Raw genomic sequence first — 20277 nt, 5'->3', positions numbered from 1 at the left:
GGAGTCAGCCAGTAGAGGCGTCAGGTCCTGATATGTGGCACGTGAGTGATGTCGTTTGTGCATGTGTGCATGTGTGTCTTACCGCCAAGCCTCCCCGTCGAGTTCCTCAACAATCTCGACTTTTCGACGCCCTGCTCTCATTCCCGCGGGACAATAGCAGCAGGATCGGCTACGTTGGCAGCAATGTCGTCCTCGCTCGCACGGCCCTTGCCCTTGTCCTTTTCAGTTCCGTCCTCCTCGTCGACCTTGTCGAGCTGCAGCGTCCTCTGCCTCGCTGCATTCACCGCGCGTTCTACGCCGTATCGCAGACCGAGATCCATGACGATGCGGCACGTGTCGCGGTCAGGCAGGAACATGTTCGGAATCGGATGCACGAACGAGAGCAGCAGGTTGGTCGAGTGCCAATCTTCGTCCACCCAGATGCAAGGCAGCGGCTGGTATCCGAGCTTCTTGCGATTCTCTTCCACGCCGCGCTGCAAGACCTGAGAAATGACTTGTCTGGGGCTCCTAATCACGCTCCTGAGCAAGTTCGAGAACAGACACGGATTCCACGCCGCGCACGGAAAGGCGACGCTGTCGTTCGACACAACCACCAGGTCCTGATCTCGGCATCCCAAAGGCAGATAGCAGTCCCAAAACGTCCAGACGGTGCTGTGTCGCATCGTCGTCATCAAAGCATCCGGGTCAATGATATCGAAATAGGGACGTCTCCATCCCGACGGAAGGATCCTCGGTTCAGGGTCCCACTTGAAGGAGGATTCGCTAGCAGAGAGGTAAGTTGTGTCCGAGACTCCATCCCCTGCCACGCTGAGTGAGTTGTTGGCTACAGTGGCAGGGCTAGCAGCATCTTGGCCCGTATCATACAGAGCCGACGAGCGAGTGCCCGGTATAGCGCCGTCCAAGCCCGCAGATGCCTCGGCCATCACAGACGCAGCGCTGGTGAGCGAGCTGAACGCACGATACTGCTGCTGTTGTTGCTGCTGCTGTTGTACCACCTCTGCACGAGTCTGCCAGTATGCCTGGGCCGGATAGTGCGGCGGAGGCATCGAAGCAAATATATTTGAGCTCGTCGTCGTTGTCGAGTCATTCTGCTCAGCTGGACGAGCCGATAAGGTAGCCGTCATTCGACCCTGCGGCAGAGCGTCGGAGGATAGGTGAACTCGGTATGATGGTGAGACTTCATGTCCTGGGGTCTCAACCGGACTATGACCAGCTAGCTCGGCCAAGCTTACTTGTTTGCGGGAACAGCCTGATGCGGTGTCGAAGGAGGCGATGCTCGGCAGCTGCTGCGGTGTGGGCTCCAGCTCCAGCTCCGAGATAGCACCATCCGCTTGAGCAGGTCGAAGCTGAGCCACAGGCCCTTTGGCAGACCTTGTCAGGCTGTACGTCTGCTGAGGCGGTCTGTAACGAGGTGGCAGATCGCCCTCAGGCAAGGCCGGTGCGGCAGCCAAGTTGCTCTCGATCGCATCCGTCGGCGAGGCTTTGAATTTGCCTTTCGCCTTGCTCTGCGCTCTGGGGTTGTTTTTCGCTTTTGACTTGCTTTTTGCTTTGGGTTTGACCTCTGTCTCTTGCACTACTGGAGGAGCCGGTACCAGTTCGCTGGCTTGTGAGGTTCCATGCAACAGCAATGACTCGATGGGAGCAGCAATTCCACCGGAAACCTCGACAGGCGCCTCCGTCTCTGGCCTCTCGCCGAGGACAGGAGCTGCTACTGCTTTGGTGGGCTGCCTTCCAGGACGGGCTCGAGCCTTGCGAGTCTTTTTGGTCGGAGCAGCCGGCTCTTGACCTGCAGCCGGCTCAGTCTGATCGAACCTCGCCTCAGCAACATGGTTTGTGCCAGCGATCGCGTCCGGACCAGCGCTGTCGCTCGGAGCAGGCAGCGTTGCCAGCTTGCCACCTTCCAACTCCTGCCCGACCTGCGCGAAGGCTTTCTTGCCTTGTGCTTTCATCTTTGGTTGCTTTTTCGGTTCGGCAGGTGCTTTCGGCTTGGGAGGTGCTTTCAGCTTCGTAGGCGCTTTCGGCTTTGCCGGAGGTTTGGTCGTTCGCCTGACTGGTTGCTTCTTCTTTGGCACCGAGGAAGAGACTGGATCATCGATGGGACAAGGTAGCTCCGACGTCGAGGCGCAATTGTCGTGGAGCTTTTGTCGCTTCGACCCGCTGGCTATCTCTTCTTCTGCAGGCCGGGTAAGAGGATTGAGAGACTCCTGTCGCCAAGCGAAAGCGGTGGAGTCGGCCTCCAGGTGGACTGGAATTGGCTCTCGATCGACCCTCAGGGCTTCTCGTTCCGTTCCCTGGGCATCTTCCCGGAATTCAGCACGCTTGTTCTCCATCTGGTCAAAGAGGGTGTTCAGCATGAGGGTGAGACCTTGCTGACCGTAGTCTGGGCTCGGGGACTCGATCGCTTCCGCTACCGGCTGATATTTGGGGTCGGGCTCAGTAGCTTCTAGCCAATGCTTTTGCTCCGATGTAATTCCGGCCTCGCCCATTGGAGGTGTTGTATCCCCTCCTTCTGGGCTTTGCGTTTCAATCGCTTGTTCATGCTCTTCCTGCTCACCTAGATGCGTTTTGGGCAGCTCTTGTTTCTGCAAATCCGCCAGCATGGCAACGTCCATGAGACTGCTTCGCTGCTCGTTTTCATCATATTCCGAGCCTGGTGCATCCTCGGAAGAAGAGGCTGGCGAAGGAGCATCTTCCGGCGCTGCATACTTATCAGAGTCTCCAGACGAAGGGCGAGGAGACTGCTTGTCTTCTTCCTTGCCATCACAAGCTGGCTGCGCATCAGAAGTCAGACCGGCCCTATCATCAGCGCTCAGTACCATCGGAGCACCTTTTACCAGCTGCTGTTGATGTTCTGCCTGAGCTGCAAGCGATTGCAGCGCTGACAAGACTTCGGATGTTGCCCCAACGACCGCATGTTTGGACCTGCGTTCCTCACCTACATCATCGCCCACAGTGGCCGGCTTGTCCAGCCGATCATCTGCGAGGTGCTCATTCCGAGTCTGGTCCTTGAGACATTGGTCTGTCGGCGCATTGGCTAGAGACCGCCGCTCTTGTCGACCTTCGAACGAGGCTGCAGTGAAGCGTTCGTCAAGGATGAGACCCGCACGGGAGCTCGACGCAAGGAGCGACGATTCGTGAGGAGCCTGAGCTGGAACAGTGGGAAGATGCGTAGCGACGGGAGCCATGGTGTTCGTCTCGGTGGAAGCGGCGCTTCTGAAGCTATCAGGCCTTTGCGTTCAGGGGTTGAGAACCCAATCCAGGGCGGGGGAGCGCAACCCGTATAGGATCAAGTGGAGCGCAGACTCGAAGAGACGCGGATGAGCCTCTCTGGGAAGCGCAGAAGCGACGAACGCGGTTGGGAGGTCGTCAGGTAAGGCGTCACCCGAGCCAGAGCTGATGTGGGAAAGCCCAAACGAGGTAGATCGCACGCGCGTATGCACGCAGTCCACCACCAGCTCGGGGCGACTTGTGCGGGCGGATCGATGAGACACACCAAGTGTGGTTGCAAGGGGTTGATCTACTGTCGAAACAGCCAAGGATTTGGCAGGAGGGGTCGATCGATGCTTGAAAGAGAGAAAGCACTGCGTCCAGTGAAGAGATGGTAAACAGTCTTGAATTGACGCTAGTGCGTCTCGCTCCGAGGGCTCAGACGCGAATGGTGGCGAAAGCAGAGCTAGAATGGAAAGTGGTGGGACCAGAAGATGAGAAGGTTGCTCTTTTGAAGGAAATGGTAAGGGGGCCGATGAAAGCTTTCTCGATGTCGTGTTTCAAGTTCAAAGCTTGCGCACGTCGTTGGCTTTGCATGCAGCTGGGCAAAGCTATTTTTCGTTCCCGTGTGCGTCAACGCGTTGATGAAGCCGTTCAGTGCGGCAAAGAGCGGAAAGCCGATCAACGAGTGCCACTGACCCAGAGATGCTTGGGCTGAGGATCAAGGTGGACGAGCGGAAAGTGGGTGAGAAACGCAGGGCCAGGCGTTTTTATGAAATGGAATTGGAAGGTGCGTCGCCAATGGTGATGGGAGCAAGAGAGGGGCAAGCCTAGCCCCATGGCTGAAGTCCCTTCTCCTTTTATGAGGTCTTCAACAAAGCGTCACAGCCTGTTACGCGGCTGTGCCTTCCGTTTGGTTGCCTCTCTCTCTCTCTTTCTTCGAGGTCACGTTGCTCAGCTTGCCTGACGACGATGAGATCAACAGTGACAGCGGCAAAGGAGAGCTAGCAGAGCAAAGGATGGAAGCTCAGTCGAAAGCAGCGTGTGACTGATCGGAGAAAGAGAGAGAGAAAGAAACAGGCGAAGAGGGGAAGAGGAGCAGAGGGGCAAAGGGGCAGGTGCAGAGACTGACAGAGAAGAGACGCAGATGAAGCGGTGACCGCAAAGACAGCCTCAGGTCTGTCGATGCTCGTTGCTCTTTTCCCCTCTTGGCTTACTTGGCCGTACTGTGATTGTGGCTTCAGGCGGATACAGCCCACCGTCGTCTCCCGCTGTTGTGACTACACAGGCAAGACACAGGTAAGACGAGACAGACTTCTGAGCTCTTTCAGCCGTTCGGAAGCGATTCCGACGGTCCGTTCTCACTCTTTCGCTCTCTCTCACGCGCGCGCGTTGCGTACCATCTTCCACGCACGCAACAGCGCGGCGAGTGAACGTGTCGGAGCAGCCTTAAACTTTGATTTCTGGCTAGGAGCTGCCAAAGCTTGAGCTAGGCCTCAGCCCTCCAAAGCTTGCTTGAAAGGTCAACTTGGGACCGAGTAAAGAAAGCAGAGTCTTTGTCGCGGCTTTGCAAAGTGAAGCCTTAGACGCGGCGGAGCAATGAGGTAGGTTGCATTTGCAGATGATGCGGCTGTGGCTGTGGGAGAGTGTTTCCGCGCTTCGTCGCCTTGTCTTGGCCTTGGAAGCAGAAAGAAGCCAAAGAAACCTGTCAAGCTGCGCGCGGCAACGTCCAGAGCCAAAATCTCTCTGCAATTCCACCCTTGACGCCGCGATGCCGTGAGGCGCGTGAGGCGGCGGGATCCCAGCCTCCTCTTCATCAATCAGCATCTCGATCAGCTCTTCACCTCATGACTCTTCAAGGATGGAAAATGCCAGTGAAAAAGCACGCTTGGACCGCCATACCGAAAGCCACGGAAGGGAGGGAAGGTGAGGTTCGAGCATGTGATTTGAGCCGGGCCGTCCGATTTCGATGTCTATCTCGATTTCGATTTCGATCTCGTTCCCGATCCGATCTTAGCAAGGTCGCGCGCGCTCGCTCACCATCGTCAATCTCGCGCAAAGAAGGAACGATTTCGGAAAGCATGTAAGATTGGAGCATGGGCTAGGGCAGCTCAGGGCTCAGTGAGGGTATAACCACCATCGACACAAACCACCTGGCCATTGAGATACTGACAGCTGGCGAGGAACTGTGTCGTCTGCACCATATCCTCCTCGCGACCAGGGCGTCCTGCGGGGAGCGCCATCTGATCCATCTTGCCCTTCAAGCTCGACATGTTGGTGTCGTCATCCTTGTCGCTCGCAGTCATCTGCGATGCATACGTGCCCGGTGCGACGGCGTTGATGCGGATCTTGGCCGTGGTGGTCGCTGCCACCTCGAAGGCGAGCATCTTGGTGACGTGGTGCACCGCCGCCTTGGATGCGTTGTACGAGATGTGACGCTGCGACTGCTTGACAACGCCCGAGATGCTGCCCGTGGTGATGATGGTGGACGACCAGGCTGTGGAGGTTTGGGTGCCCTTGGCGAGCAGCGGCAGGAAGGCGAGGCTGAGGAAGTAGGTCGCGTAGACGTTGATGCGGAAGAGGCGGTCCCATTCGTCGGGCGAGTTATCCTCGAGCGACTTGGCTGCAAACTCTTCGGCGGAGAGACGTTGCTCGCGGTGCTCGGGATGCGACTTGCCCGAGACATCGACGGTGGTCGAGCCCTCGTTGAGCGGTCCCACCTGGCCTGCATTCGAGATGAGGATGTCGAGCTTCTGCTCTTGCTTACTGAACTCATCGGCAAGCGAGAGGCAGCCTTCCTTGGTTGACACGTCGCCGCTCAGTGGGACCAAGGGTCGATCGTCGGAACCATGCACCTTGGCCGTCTGCTCCAGCACTTCTTGCCTCCGTCCAACAATGTAGACCTTGGCACCGGCAGCACGCAGGCCACGCGCCTGCATGAGTCCAATCCCCGTGCCTCCTCCCGTGACGAGGGCGACCTTGCCGGTGAGATCAAACATCTTGTTCGGAGCCAGATACTCGGCAGCGGTGTGGTCGGTGGGTGCTGATGTGAACGACATGGTGTGCAAGCTGATGTTTCAAGCTGACAGAGTGGCGGATACGAGGCAGACGGGATGGAGTTTGCTGGAAGATGATAGTGTGCGGCGAGGAGGGTAACAAACCTTCAAACACATCTTGTACTTGAAGCAGCGCGGCAGCAACGGTAGCGAGAAGGCCAGTCAGACTCTGCCACTGTCGCTGCCACTTCCACTGCCAGTACGCCTGCCTAGAATGAGCAGAGCAGAGCGAAAAGTTCAGGAGCAGCAGCAGCAGCTGATTCACTCTAGGAGAGACAAGCTACTGCGCTCTTGCCTGTTTGATGATGCAATTTTTTGGGTCTTGTAGTGCGTATGCAGGTAGCCCGGTTGAGAAGATCTGTCATAGCACCGCAAGCGAGCTCGAGCTGGTGAAGGGTCCGAATTGGCGAATTGGCTGGAAAAAAGCGGCATATTATCGCAGTCTCGGACACGTTGAGTCAGCGTCAGCGAGAAGCGCCTTTTTCTGCTGCATTTTGTTTCTTCTTGTGCTTGAAGTTGTGTGGAGGCGTGACTGAGATTCGCATCATCGCATGAGCGTAAGAGGGGGCAAGCGAGGATGTGATGGCTCTAGTTATCCTCGCACACGCCGGGAGTCTGCAAGAAGGCACTGAGCGAAGGGTACCTTTGACGTTGAAAGAGCAATGCACGACGAAGATTGAGCTCGAGGATCGGATCGGTACCTGATGATCATCTGTAGCCACGACTTGGACACGTCTGACCTTGTTCGAAAGAAATCCTCCGCGCTCGCCCCGACAAGAACTTGCATTCACTGCGCTTTGCTTCCGAGCATTACGGACGGCGGTGTTCGTAGATGTCATCTTCGACATCATCGTACTTGAACGTGGCAGCGCCGGAGTTGTTCTTGCTGCTGCTGCTGCCGCCTGCTACGGGAGGATAGGAAGAGTAGCGATCGTACGGCTGCTGCGGAGCATCGTAATCGTCGTAGAGGTCGTGCTCAGCTGCATTGATGTCGAACGCTTCGGCTTCGTCGTCGCGCATCCTTCCGTAGGCACTGCGGCTGCCACCAGCACCTCCAGAGCCTGCTCCTGCCCCACCGCTGCCGCTGCCGCGAGTGCGAGAGAAAAGACGGCGGATGCGCTCGCCCAGCGCCTCACGAGCGTTATCACCGAGGCATGAGGAGAGAGCGAACCATCCAATGGCGAGCGCGACACCCACTCCGAGAATGATCCAGAGCGGCAAGAGCGATGACGATTCGGACTCGCCAGAGGCACGGCGGCCTAGCGTATGCGGTAGTTGGAAGGACGAAGGCATCGAAGCTGGTGACTGTGAGCGGCTGGATTAAGTTGCTGAAGCTGAATGAAAAGCTTTCGATGCCGAGGGATGGCTTTAGCAAGGGTTAATTGGCGAGCCGCAAATGTCAATCAGTGAGTGAGTCGCCTCGGATGAAGGAGGCGACGATGTCGAATCGTTTGACATACTGTGCAGAGCCTTCCGAAGTTCACGGATTTTGCAGCCCGAAGCTCCTCTTGTCTCCGACCTAACACTGTGTGGACTTGGTGGAAATGTCGGGTTCAAAAGACCCTTCCTGCTGCGTTGAAGCTCGCCAAAGCCGAAGAATTCAAGCGTTAAGTTATTCGTTGCTCTTCTTGTACCAGACGTGGAAATCTTCCGAAGAGCAAAAAAAGAAAGGCCAAAAAGCACGCTCCACACGGCTATCTGACTCAAAGAACATCACCTACCTCATCCATCATTGCCAACACACCTCTTGTCATCAGGCCACACAGAGCAAGGAACGAGTGACAGGAATGTCGAGTTCATCATCGTCAGAAGCTGGTCCCTCACGGCGGACGAGATCAGCCCCGCCTTCCGACATAGACACCACTCGCGTCTGGCTGGGCAGCACGGATGTGGCAAATGGTAGTGGCGATGGCGAAGGCGCCTCGCAAGCGGCTGCGTCGACCTCTGTCGTCCCTGCGACCACACCCTCGTTCTTCCCGACCCCAGCGCTCGATCATGCGTTTGGCGGCATCGCAGCAGGAGCCGTCGCCACGATTTGCATGAACCCGCTCGACCTCATCAAGACCAAGTACCAAGTGGATACCTCGCGTCCACGTCCCCTGTCGTTCCGCCAACGCGCCGCTGCCGCACCGCTCTATTCGCAGGTATCGTCCCTTGCGTCCGGCAGTAGCGCAGCAGCGCCTCAGGAAGCTGACGTCAAGGGCAAAGGCCGTGCGGTGGAGGCTGCGTCCAGCCGAGGATCTTCTGCCACTGGTGCATTGCGACAAGCGGCGCCAGTGCGGCATGGATGGAGGTACTACGCTCTCGGCGGGAAAGTGGGCAACGACATGGTGGGTGCGTTAAGCGAGATTGTCAAAGCGGACGGCTGGAAGGGCTTGTATCGTGGATTGAGCCCCAACGTGGCTGGCAACTCGGCATCTTGGGGGTTGTACTTTTTGTGGTACACCATGATCAAGGAGCGCATGTCTGCGCACGAGAGCAACCAGGACTCTACAACCGGCGAACCGAAAAAACTCTCTGCGGGACAGCATCTTCTGGCAGCTTCCGAGAGCGGCGCCATCACAGCCCTCATGACCAACCCGATCTGGGTGGTAAAGACACGCATGTTCACCACTCCTCGATCCGTCGTTAACACCGCCCAGTCCACAACAGCTGCGGCAAGCGCGACACGAGCGCCGCCAGAAGTATACCGCGGCCTCTGGCATGGCCTGGTTTCGATCTACCGCACCGAAGGCATCCGCGGTTTATACAAGGGCGCAGGCCTCGCGCTGTTCGGCGTCTCGAACGGCGCGATCCAATTCATGGCGTACGAGGAGCTCAAAAAGTGGCGCACATCCGTCGCTACACGCAAGCTCCAGGCCTCGGCAGGGCAGGTGGACACGTCGATGATCAAGCTTTCCAATGCCGAGTACATTGTCATGTCGGGCGTGTCCAAGGTCGCGGCGATCCTGCTGACCTATCCGTACCAGGTGGTGAGGTCGAGAATCCAGAACCACGCCACTTCGCACATCTATCCAGACATCGGCACGTGCATCAGGCTCACGTATACCCAGGAAGGTCTGCGTGCGTTCTACAAGGGGCTGGTGCCGAATCTGGTGAGGATCTTGCCCGGCACATGTGTCACGTTTGTGGTGTACGAGAACGTCAGTTGGGCGTTGAAGGGGTTGGCAAGACGGAAGATGCAGAGGCAACAGCAGCAGCACTTGTTGGAGACGGACACCTCAGTGTAAAACACCACCACATCCCATCGCAAATACTAGATGGCTTTACCCGCACTCGAATCAATTGCCTGACCATGGCTACTGGTCTACAACTTTGCCCGTGCGCCACGTCTGTACTTTGACAAGTCCACCTCGGTGGTGCAAATAAGCGCCGTATCCTTGATCGCCTTCAACCGGTACTCCTGGTTAATAAACTGATACTCATCGTCAACCGACATGTCGATGAAATGGTTGATAGACGGATAGTGGACGAGGGTGCATTCGTTCCACCACTCGTGCTTGTTGCGCTTGCCCCTCGAGTCGGTATGCGGAGGATTGAGCGGGCTGATGACGATGCCAACGAGCTTGGCGTTGCCGCCGCGTCGGCCGGCGACGGAGGCGAAGCGACGGCCGTATTCGTGGTACGACTCGACGGCGCCGGCGTGCGTGTGGAAGTGGAGCAGATTGAGCATCGAGACGGGGCCGTGGTGCTTCACTGTGTGGTTCAGGTGCTTCGCCAACCCGAGAAGGGCGGGGGACAGGCTCAGGTCTTGGCCATCTGCGCGTGTAAGCGACGAGGAAGTCTTGTGGCGAGGTGGAACCACATCCCCCTTTTCGTCGAGCTGGATCTCGAGCAGCGGCGACGACGTGCTTCGAAGCTTTTCCGAGATGCTATCGTAGTTGCTGACGATCTTGGAAGGGATGCCTGACACAAGCGAGTAGTGCGTTTTGATAGATGAGGTAAGCGAGGAGGGGAGCACGTGTGCTTGCGCACCGCTGGCGACGACGAGTAACGTCCAGCGTGTGTCGTTGAGGATCGTATGGTCGACGAGGGTAGGACGAATGATGGGAGACTGCACCTGGCTGACGGTGACTAGGCCAAACTCGTCTGGGTTGCTTGTAGCGTCGAGCAAAAGGCCCAAGAATGCTTCGATGCGTTGCGAGGATGCGTCGTGCAGCTCGACGAGATGAAGCGCGCACACTGGCATGTTGACAGGTAGCGCCGAGGAGGTTGAGAGTCGCTCCAGCGGTAGCTTAGGCTCAGGCTCAGGCTCAGACTCAAGATGCTTGTGGAGTGCACGAACAAAAGAGTCGGCTCGACGTCGGGCAAAGGCTTTGATCCCATCAAAGTGCGCACAAAGCCGGCTGGTGACAGAGCGTGGGGTAACGCGGCCGGCAATCGAGGGCCAAAAGCATTGCCGAGCGAGCGAGCGAGCGAGACTTCGCACAGATCTCGGCAGCAACAATTTCCCGATTCCGACGATCGAGTCATTATGAACGGTTTCGGCCCGGATATCGTACCGGTCCAGTCTATTGCCGACGCTTGAGTCTTGTGTCCCACGGCCCGCCGTTGCTTCGGGAGGCCGTATCAGGTGGGGCGTGAGAGCGAAAGCATCGCGCAGAGTGGGTACACTGGTTGCGTGCTTTCGCATCCAAAAAAGCGCAAGGTTAAGCTCGACGAGCATCGAACAAGCAACGCAAGATCTCGTCAACCGTCTCTGTCGCAGACACGTCCAACACGGCCATGCCACATCTCATGAGTGGTAATGGTGGTTTGTGTGAATAGCTGACGACGAGTGAACACGGCGGTGGACAGCATCTGGAAGCAAAGAAAAAACAATGCAAGCTGGAAGGGAGCCGTGCTCGGATCTGATCCGTGCTCACTTTGACCTGTTCAAGGGTCTTTCTGGCAAGCACGAATCAAGAGGCTCGCATTTGGACGCTTGTCATCTTGGCGAGCTGATAGACAGACGCATGCTGTGCGAGTGTCGCTCTCCTTGCAAGGCCTCTTGGCGGACTTTGACCGCGGTCTCCTCGGATTTTAGCCCTATTTTTCTTTCTTCCTTGTCCGGCTGGCCTTCCCCGCATTTTGACATCGTAAAAGGCTGGACAGCGCTGTTGGGTCGCACCTGCCACTCAAGCAGCGTACAGTATGTCCCCAGAACGGGCCGCCAGTTCCGGTTTGGCGGCGAAGCAGAAGATTAGGGTTGCCGAGCACTTGGCCGTGTTTCCCATACTCGCACTGCAAGCATCCCTTTTGTCTGGGTCCTCGTCCCACCCCGTGGCCGTCGTGCGCGTGCGTGTTTGACCCCCACAACTGTTTGACAAAACGGGACAAGGAGCGATAGCATCCTATTACCAAGCCGTGAACTCGTCATCAGGAGTGAAAGATACAGTGTCAGGGAGCGACTGGTGGCCACCTCGTCCGTCCGTCGTGAACTACTTATACTAGCCTCCATCACTCGGAACCTATCGCTCCCCTTTTTTTCCCCTTCTTCCTTCCTCCATCCTCTTCCTCCTCCTCCTACATCTTGCGCACCAGGAACCTCTCTCCCTTTCCATCTCGGCGACAAATAAGTACACACTGTGCAAACACAAGCAACCACCCACAATATCGACAATGACGGCGGCACCCAACGGCAGCTCAACCAACGGCAGCTCGAGCCTCGACCCGTACACCAAGCTCTGTCAAGATGTGTCGGGTCCCAACGCGAACCCTCGTGCCAAGTTTGTGCTGGACAGTCTGATGAAGCACCTGCACCTGTTTGCGCGCGAGGTGCAGCTGACCAATGAGGAGTGGCTGGGCGCATGCGATCTGCTGATCCGTTCGGGACAGATGTCGGACGATCGACGCAACGAGCTGATCCTCATCTCTGACGTGCTTGGGCTCGAGTCGCTCGTCGACAGCATGGCGTACGAGCGCGCACAGGCGTCGTCGGGCTCTGCGAACAAGGCGGCCGGTGGTTTGGAAGCGACGCAGTCGGCGATTTTGGGTCCCTTCTTCCGCGCCGGGGCCCCCTCGTACCCAAACGGCAGCGACATTGTGCTCGACCACACCATCACCTCTGCGGAAGGCAAGCTCGGCGAAAGCGCCTACATGCATGGCCGTGTCACCGACGCCGCCACGGGCAAGCCCATCGTAGGCGCAGTCATCGACGTCTGGCACACGGGTCCCAACGGCCTGTACGAACAGCAGGACCCCGCCCAACCGGACTTCAACTACCGCGGCAAGTTCACCACGGACAACGACGGATACTACGCATTCCGCTGCTTGCGCCCCACCTCGTACCCGATCCCCTACGACGGCGGCGCCGGTGACATCTTGAAGCTGCTCGACAGGAGCCCGATGCGCCCGGCACACATTCATTTGCTCGTCGAGGCCAACGGCTACAAGCAACTGATCACGCAGATCTTCGACTCCAAGTGCGAGTACCTCGGCTCGGACGCCGTGTTCGCGGATAAGAGCGCCCTCACCATCGACTTTGTCCCACCGCAGAGCGAGCAGGCCAAGAAGAGCGGCAGCCAGCACGAAGTCACGTATGACATTCGTCTCGTTGCTGACAACCAGACGTGGAAGAGCACACACTAGCTACAGTCACAGTGACCTATCGACTTGTTGAGAATCCATCATGCGTTTTCGTTTTCCTCATACCCTCTCATGTGTGTGTCTCTGTGTATGTGGGCAATGAGATCAGGAGCCAGAGGTAGAAGCGGTGGGCCAAGTCGAGGCCATTGAAGGAACTTAGATTTTTGTTAATATGTTAGATCCCCTTGCTTCGTGTTGCTCCGACTTCCGAACAAAAGTCGACATTCGAGAAGGTGTTTCCAACAACGATTCTCGTCCTTTATTGATCTACTCCTCTGTCTCTCCTCATCCACAATACCAACACTTCAACCCTTGCGAATACATCGATTCTCCAAACCCGCCAGTCCTCGCTTTGTGACCTCTGCTCTGCGAATTAGCTGTGTTCTCGCTGCCAGCGTCATCGTCGCCCATCCGCCAGCCGCGAACCCCCACCGTGCGCACATTGATCCATCATGGCGGTAGCATCCACATCGACATCCCAAAGCGGCAACGGCGCCAGCTCAGCGTCAACAGCAGCCCCTTCGCCTACGCTCTACATCAAGAACATCGAGGGCAAGATCAAAAAGCCTGGTAAGTACCGCCCTCGCAAACCCGAGCCTGCAACCCTTGCTTACTCACCATCGTCTCTTCTCCCTTCACCCCTATACAGAGTTGCGACGTCAGCTGCACACGCTCTTCTCCACCTACGGACGCATCCTCGACGTCGTTGCGACGCGAGCACCCTCGATGCGAGGCCAGGCCTTTGTGGTCTTCGAAACCCCTGCTACGGCCAGTGCGGCCAAACGCGCGCTTTCGGGCTTTGCGTTCTACGGCAAGCCGCTGCACATTGATTTCTCCACGGGCGACAAGTCGAGGGCGTTGCTGAGGCGCGAGTTGGGCTCGGAGGCGGTGCGGGAGATGGAGCTCGAGAGGAGCAGGACCACGGTGAGTCGGCGGGGCGATAAGCGGGCGTTGGGCGGCGTGGAGGCGGTGGACAACGAGGAGGATGAGGCGGAGGCGGAGGGGGAGGGGGAGAGGAAACGGATCAAACTCGAGTCCAATGCCGACAAAGAGGAGCAGGAGGAAGAGGCGGCGGCGGCGGGCGCGACGATACACGCACGCAGCATCCCGACATCCATCGAAGCCTCCATCCTCGACACGTTGTTCGCCTCCCGCGCCGGGTTCCGTTCCATCACTTCCTCCAGCGCAAAAGAGGACGACGGCACGTGGGCTGCAACCATCAAGTTTGACTCGCATCCCAACGCCGAGGCTGCGCACGCCGCGCTCAACGGCGTACAGCTGGATCCGCTGTATACCTTGAATCTGCATGTACAGTAGCGTAGCACATGTTAGCTTTCAATGTGGTGAAGTGTTAAATGGAACAGTGCTTCTGCGAGCAGGTTGTGTAGCTGCTGCCCCGTGCTCGTGGGATCGTGCTTGCGCATTGGCTTGCGCAAGACTCGATCTGCTCTTGTCAGTCTGCGTCGTACGATCCTCTCACTCACTCTCCTGTTTCTCCACGGTATCACCGCACGTCACAGCTCACGTCTCCTCCCACCTCCGCATCATCGCTTCTCACACAAACACACAAACACACGTAGTATCACACGCACAAAACAAAACCTCGTTGAATCAAAGCGAACAAACAAAAAACACACCGACGCAGAACCGACTCTGCATCCGTCCGACCCGCCTCGGAGAACGCGCGTCTGCGTCTAGTGGTCAATGATAGCCAGGTTGCCCGAAATCAACTTGTTCTCGAGCACACTGCCCTCGGGGATCTCGATCTTGTTGCCCTCGTTGGCGACAATGATGACGGTGCCCCGGAGCGTGATGTTGCGGCCAAAGACAACGTCTCCCTGCACCGTCAGGTGGTCGAGCTCGATCATTTCCGGGATCGACTTGAACCTCTTCTGGAACTGGGCGACCTTCTTGAACGTGTCGCCCAACTTGACAACGGGCGTCTGGCTGAACATCCTGCCCGGGTTCATGACCAGCTTGCCGTGTTCCAACGAGTACAGATCCGACGTGATGAGCAGCAGATCCGAGCACGACTTGACGGGCAAGAAACGCGAACGGGGCACATTGACACCCTTGGCACCGCGGAAGTGCTTGATGGCCGCACCGACGGCAGTCTCGAGCTGGATCACCGCCTCGCCCGAATCAAGCGCCTTGTTGTTGACGATGATCTCCAGGTCGAGCTCCTCGTTCTCGAGAACACGCTTGACAGCGCGCAAGTTGAGCCACAGGTTGTTCGTGTTGAAGATCTTGAACTTCTTGATCGACTTGAAGTCCTCCACGTGCTCCGACGGCACCTGGGCAATCTCGAGCAGGCGGATTGTGCCCTCGTAGTCGATCAGGGTACCTCCCTTGACGTCTGCTTTGGTCTTGTCCGTCACCTCCGAGATGAACTCGGCCTGCGTGTCGATCATGTGCTGGTAGATGTTGAGGTCGACGTCGGCACCCAGGTTGTCAACGTTCGAGACAAAGAGGTACTCTTTGCCAGCCGAGATCAAGCGATCGAGCAGACCGCTGTTGTTCATGGCATCGAACAAGTCACCGTGGCCGGGAGGGTACCAGAGGTTCTTGTTGTCCGTGGCCGCGCGCGGGCAGGGGAGGAGCGACTCCTTGTTGACACGCGGGTAGCGAGACTGGTTGAAGGTGAGGATCTCGACGTTGTGATTGGCGTACTTCTGGATGACGCGAGCAGTGTCGTCGTCCGTGTTGAACGAGTTCATGAGGATGAAGGGGACGTTGACGTTGTGCGAGCTGTTGAGGTGCTCGATCTGGCGCACCGACAAGTCGAGGAAGGTCATGCCCTCGCGCACCTCGATGACCGACTTGGGACCGGTGCAGCCCATCGTGGTACCGAGACCGCCGTTGAGCTTGAGCACGGCGAGCTTGTTGAGGATTGACGGGTCGGTGGCCTGGCGGAGCTGGTCGTAGGGGGTGATCTGCTCAGGCGAAGGTGGCTGGATCTTGTCCCAGACGCTGTTTCGAGACGGAGTGGAATGAAGAGAAGTAGGGTCAGCGATGCACTGGAACAGGTGTTTCTGAACGCTTTGGCTTTCAATACTTACAGCTTCTCACCCTTGGCCTTCTCGGCGAGGTAGCGGTTGAAAAGAGTGAAGAAGTTGGACATCTCGGCGTCGAAGGCCTGTGCAGAATAAAATAATGAGTGGAAAAGGTAGGCGAGGGTCAGCTTGAAGGCCTGCGTCAAGGATTGGAAGGACGCATGTACGAGTCATGCGTCTTGCGGCTGCGAGAGCATGTCCTTTACTCGCAGAGAGGCTGCGAGAGCTGATTGCTTTCCGACCCAGCAGGACTTTGCTGGATTTGCGCTTCCCTGCATCAGACTCCGGGCCAATGCAGACGCTGGGAGCTGGAAGGAATCGCAGAGTATGCTATTGTGCGCAGCCAGCAAACGATCGCAATTGCGCTCGCAAGCGACGCAAATGAAGACTCTTTGCATGCCAGCCAAAGAACGCTTTGGCTTCGCAATCTGGGGGAAGTCTAGAGGAGCCAGTACGAACCTTGCGGACGGCGTGGTCATCGATGCCCGAAACCAGAGCGTTGATTTCGTTGCGCATGGCCTTGGCCGCTACACCAGTGGTGGCCGACTTGAAGTCCTGTTGGAGCGGCATTTCCGATGCAGAGGTAAAAGGCAAGTGGGAGTGATCAGCATCGGTGAAAGTGACTGTCTGCAGAGCAGTGTCTATTGAGACAACTTACGATGTGCGAGGCACCGCGGGTGCGCGAAGCCTTGATCTGTGCGCCATTGCTGGGCGTGGAAAGAGTAGCGTTCGACGACATGCTGGGACGACACAAGAGGCTGTAGATCCTAGCGATGGAGGGAGGGTGAAAGAGAACAGGAGATGGAGGTGGTGGAAGAGAGTTAAAAAGCGGACCGGGACGATGCGGTGTGGATATATCGATCGGCGTCAAGAGAAAGCGTGGCTCAAAGCGGGTTAGAGAGGCAACAGGGGTGGGTGGCGAAGCAATGCGATGTGATGCGATGCAACTTGCGATGTGCGTCTCTCCTAGCGCTGTTTCTCTCTGAGCCGGTTCCCTCGGGAAGAAAGCGAAGGCAAAATTGTGAGTTTGGGTGGCCAAAGCGGATAACAGCAGTAAAGTCAGTTCTCCTCTCGCTGTCTGTCTGTCTGTTTGCCGAGCGGAGAACTCGAAACCAACTGTTGCGAACAGGGAAACGGCCATTTCTGATTTTGATATTTTGGTGTTGGTTGGTTTCTGAGTCTGAGCGAATTCGAGACGATGTGCATGAGAGCAACAGGGGGGAAAACCCAGCCACATACGCACACACTCCAGAACGTTTTCGCGTGGGCACCAAAATAACGCTGTGGGAAACAGCGTCAGCACACAGTGCTCTAGTGCCTCTTCAATCACGAAAGTCTTGAACGGCCGCCTCCCGTTCTGGAACCACTTTGTCGCCCGCCCTGGCACATTTGTTCTGCGGTGCCCACGCCCGCCCACTACTTGTGCTGGATGTAACGGGCATACGCTGCTATCTCATGTCGCCGGTCAATCTGGCTCTTGCTCTTGCTGCAGGCAAGTCGATCCTCCGCGTCCTTAGGCGAACCAATCAATACAATACTTCTGCTTGTTCGTGCACCTAGCTAAGCCTTCCTACAAGCAGGAGTATCCACCCTGCACGTTGGTCCACGAACTGTCGGGAAGGTGCTAGACCAGAATCGGTTCTGCCCTTCCTTTCATGCTGGCTGCTGCAAATCACAGAAACGTTTCGTAGATCGGCAGCAGCAGTAGCGCTGGCTGGGCGTCAAACCGCCAAAATTCGATCTGGTGTCTGATCGATATTTAGAAGCGTCCCGAGGCGCATTCTCGGTCCGCTTTTCTCGGCGCCTGTGGTTGACAGCCCTCTCCGGAATCGGCCGTTTGCAAGCAAATCCAATCCCATCGGGAACGACAAGGTTGCCGAAATCGATACGCAGCCCTATCCATCTCTGCCGGCTTTCTATCTTTTTTGGATCTACACGCCCAAAAGCTGCTCCAGCTCCGGTGCGCCAAGGCTAGACCACCGCTGAGGGCGACCCAACGAACGAAACCGAGAGATGGAGAATGGCGTTGACCAACCCTTGTCTCGCTTATGGATCGCTGAGCGTGGCTGATCCGGTCGACTTTTCGCAACGCAAGTTTTTGGAGTGTTAAGACGGGAAACCCTACTAGAAAACTGCAACTTTTCAAGTCCCGACGTCGGAGGCGTTGTTTTCCTTGTCTCAGTCAGTACCTCTCGTCAGTGTGCATCATTGACAGATCGCAATGCCCGTCTTCAATCCCGGGACCGATGTGCGCCAACGTTTGCGAAACATACTCACGATCGTCCACAAGAGATCGTCGTCCATTTGATCGTGTATGCATGTGGATTGCGACAAAAAATCGGGACAAGACGAGACATAACAGTACGCAATGCGAATTAGGAACAACGGAAGAGATGCAACGGAAAACAGGGTCTGAACAGGTCCATAGTGACAAGCAGTAGAGTTGGTGCTGATGGTGAGAGTCGATCAGCCACGAGGAGAGCGGACACTCGTCTCTCTTCGAGCAAAGCCCTCGGCATCGGATCCAGGCTCGCTCAGCTCGGCCCAGCTGTCCTGGCCATCGCTGGTCACCGAGAATGTGTCGATGCTTCCCACCGCGATAGCCTCACTGCCACTCGAGATGGTTGGGCTCGGTGGCGCCTCGAGGTGCTGCCACCTTCCTTCCGAATCAGCAGTATCGCTCAGCACTTCAAAATCGGGCTCGCTCGCTGCAGTCTCGGATCTGGTTCCGTTCGAGCGAGCGTCCTGGCTAGGAGTGTGCAGAGCCCGGTTCGACTGGTGCGGAGAGGCTTGCGATGCATCGTTGCCGGGAGCTTCGGCATAAAGCTCGTGGAAAGAGCTTTGCTGATCCGAGAGAGTCTGCGATAGTCCATTCGTGTCCAATACCACGTGTGCTTCCTCTGCCGCATCTTGCAACGACAGAGCCGGCGACGAGTGGCCAGCGATGCTTTCTAGCACAGTCTCGTTGGATGGCTCTTGGGTGCGGTCGCTGAACACAGCATGCCAGGACGAAGCCGTGCCGTCGACAATGTCAACGAATGGGTCGCCTGTCACGCCCTGACCTGCCTGCTCATCCGAAGATGCCGATGACTGCGGGCCGAAGTCAAGACCAAGCAATCCATTCTTCGCGGCCCCACTCTCGGTATCGGCGCTGGTGGTCTCTTGCTGTGATGCTCCTGACGCCTTGGCGCTTCGAACCGAATTGAAGCGTGAATCAGACGGAAGAGAGGCTGCATCCTTCACACTAGGCGAGGCGTCCCCTAGGCTATGATGCGGAAGCTCTGGTGACGCTGGTGCGCGCACATCGATTACCGGAACTTTGATGCTGTTCGTCGGCGATGACGACTTTCCCTCAGTATCACTTGCGTTGGCTGGTCGCCGTCTTCTCAACCTGCTGTTGGGCTGATCGGATCCACGAACAGCACCCTCACTCATCGAAGCCCGGAGCCGATCGCGGTAAGCGGAAGCCTGGCGCTCGTGCATCTCGAATTCGTGCTGTGCACTCTCGCTGCTTGCCTCTTCACCGACACCTCGGCGAAAGTCGTCCAGCTCGCCATCGCTCAGCCGACGGCGGGCGTTGTCGCCACTTGTACGTCGACGACGACCATCTCTTCGTGTTCGGAACTCATCGCGGATCTCGGTGACCGCCTCTTCGAACTCGCGGCGAATCTTGAGCAACTCGCTGCGGACGCCGTGTCCGAACCCTTGCGGCCAATTTTCTTCGCGCCAAGGACCAAAGACGGCCACTTCAAATGCTACTGCTGCACCCAGGCCTGCAGTAGCGGCTGCTGTGATGACGAGAGGGTGCACCATCGTATCGAATGGGGAGCGGTGAGCGGTGTCGGACCTGCTGTCGATGTGAGGCCGTAGCAAGCCCAGTGGCTGACGTTCAAGAGTCTGCCGATACCTGATTAGCGGCGCTCCCAGCACTGAAAGTACTTTGCCAGCGGTCCGTGGGAAGGTAGATCCTCCAAATTGGTGGTGATGGTGATGATGAGAAGGAAGAACGAGAGCGAACAAAGGTCTACGGACTCGTAGAGTGCGGGGGAATGCGCAACTGAGCAGATGCTCAGTGAGTAAGGATCCGCAGCGGACGCAGTCTGTCGATGAGGCGGTGTAGAGCGAGCTGCTGCTGAGCTGAGTCGCCTTTTTTTCCCTCTCAGCGAGAACCCTGCATTTCGCTGCAGCGTCAACCTTCGTGCATGGGCCGCTCGGCCAAAAACAAAACAATGTTAGACTCTCGAATAGGGGTTAGGCAGAAGCACTTGGCAGAGGATCATCTCGTTCACCAGAATGTTTGCCTTCACAAAGCATCACTTCTTGTTCAGCAGCTTGCTGGCGATCAAACCGTTCATCCGAGGGGCCAGCGCATTGGTGCAATGAGACTTTTGCCA

At 57.1% G+C, this 20277-nt stretch overlaps 9 protein-coding genes across 9 annotated transcripts; 3 read left to right on the top strand and 6 right to left on the bottom strand.

The window, feature by feature from the left end:
- Positions 1 to 137: 137 nt before the first annotated feature.
- Positions 138 to 3185, bottom strand: EX895_002953 (uncharacterized protein; the record flags this gene model as incomplete). Its single annotated transcript, XM_029883551.1, has 1 exon — positions 138 to 3185. One exon carries the CDS (start codon positions 3183 to 3185, stop codon positions 138 to 140), a length of 3048 nt encoding a protein of 1015 aa, XP_029740228.1.
- A 2133-nt stretch (positions 3186 to 5318) lies between these two features.
- EX895_002952 (uncharacterized protein) lies at positions 5319 to 6266 on the bottom strand (the record flags this gene model as incomplete). Its single annotated transcript, XM_029883550.1, has 1 exon — positions 5319 to 6266. The coding sequence occupies one exon, from the start codon at positions 6264 to 6266 to the stop codon at positions 5319 to 5321; it is 948 nt and encodes a 315-aa protein (XP_029740227.1).
- An 807-nt stretch (positions 6267 to 7073) lies between these two features.
- EX895_002951 (uncharacterized protein) lies at positions 7074 to 7556 on the bottom strand (the record flags this gene model as incomplete). Its single annotated transcript, XM_029883549.1, has 1 exon — positions 7074 to 7556. The coding sequence occupies one exon, from the start codon at positions 7554 to 7556 to the stop codon at positions 7074 to 7076; it is 483 nt and encodes a 160-aa protein (XP_029740226.1).
- Positions 7557 to 8050: 494 nt separating this feature from the next.
- EX895_002950 (uncharacterized protein) lies at positions 8051 to 9493 on the top strand (the record flags this gene model as incomplete). The annotated part of the gene is made up of 1 exon (XM_029883548.1): positions 8051 to 9493. One exon carries the CDS (start codon positions 8051 to 8053, stop codon positions 9491 to 9493), a length of 1443 nt encoding a protein of 480 aa, XP_029740225.1.
- A 77-nt stretch (positions 9494 to 9570) lies between these two features.
- On the bottom strand, positions 9571 to 10452 carry EX895_002949 (uncharacterized protein; the record flags this gene model as incomplete). The annotated part of the gene is made up of 1 exon (XM_029883547.1): positions 9571 to 10452. The coding sequence occupies one exon, from the start codon at positions 10450 to 10452 to the stop codon at positions 9571 to 9573; it is 882 nt and encodes a 293-aa protein (XP_029740224.1).
- A 1412-nt stretch (positions 10453 to 11864) lies between these two features.
- On the top strand, positions 11865 to 12833 carry EX895_002948 (uncharacterized protein; the record flags this gene model as incomplete). Its single annotated transcript, XM_029883546.1, has 1 exon — positions 11865 to 12833. The coding sequence occupies one exon, from the start codon at positions 11865 to 11867 to the stop codon at positions 12831 to 12833; it is 969 nt and encodes a 322-aa protein (XP_029740223.1).
- A 449-nt stretch (positions 12834 to 13282) lies between these two features.
- EX895_002947 (uncharacterized protein) lies at positions 13283 to 14147 on the top strand (the record flags this gene model as incomplete). Its single annotated transcript, XM_029883545.1, has 2 exons — positions 13283 to 13400; positions 13480 to 14147. The coding sequence occupies 2 exons, from the start codon at positions 13283 to 13285 to the stop codon at positions 14145 to 14147; spliced, it is 786 nt and encodes a 261-aa protein (XP_029740222.1).
- A 377-nt stretch (positions 14148 to 14524) lies between these two features.
- EX895_002946 (uncharacterized protein) lies at positions 14525 to 16622 on the bottom strand (the record flags this gene model as incomplete). Its single annotated transcript, XM_029883544.1, has 4 exons — positions 14525 to 15800; positions 15890 to 15966; positions 16343 to 16438; positions 16542 to 16622. The coding sequence occupies 4 exons, from the start codon at positions 16620 to 16622 to the stop codon at positions 14525 to 14527; spliced, it is 1530 nt and encodes a 509-aa protein (XP_029740221.1).
- Positions 16623 to 18349: 1727 nt separating this feature from the next.
- On the bottom strand, positions 18350 to 19696 carry EX895_002945 (uncharacterized protein; the record flags this gene model as incomplete). Its single annotated transcript, XM_029883543.1, has 1 exon — positions 18350 to 19696. One exon carries the CDS (start codon positions 19694 to 19696, stop codon positions 18350 to 18352), a length of 1347 nt encoding a protein of 448 aa, XP_029740220.1.
- Positions 19697 to 20277: the final 581 nt, after the last annotated feature.

The sequence above is a fragment of the Sporisorium graminicola genome, chromosome SGRAM_18, assembly GCF_005498985.1.
Source record: "Sporisorium graminicola strain CBS 10092 chromosome SGRAM_18, whole genome shotgun sequence".
Lineage (NCBI taxonomy): Eukaryota > Fungi > Basidiomycota > Ustilaginomycetes > Ustilaginales > Ustilaginaceae > Sporisorium > Sporisorium graminicola.
Note: the sequence above shows the minus strand (reverse complement) of the source record. Positions and strands in the feature narration are given on the sequence as shown.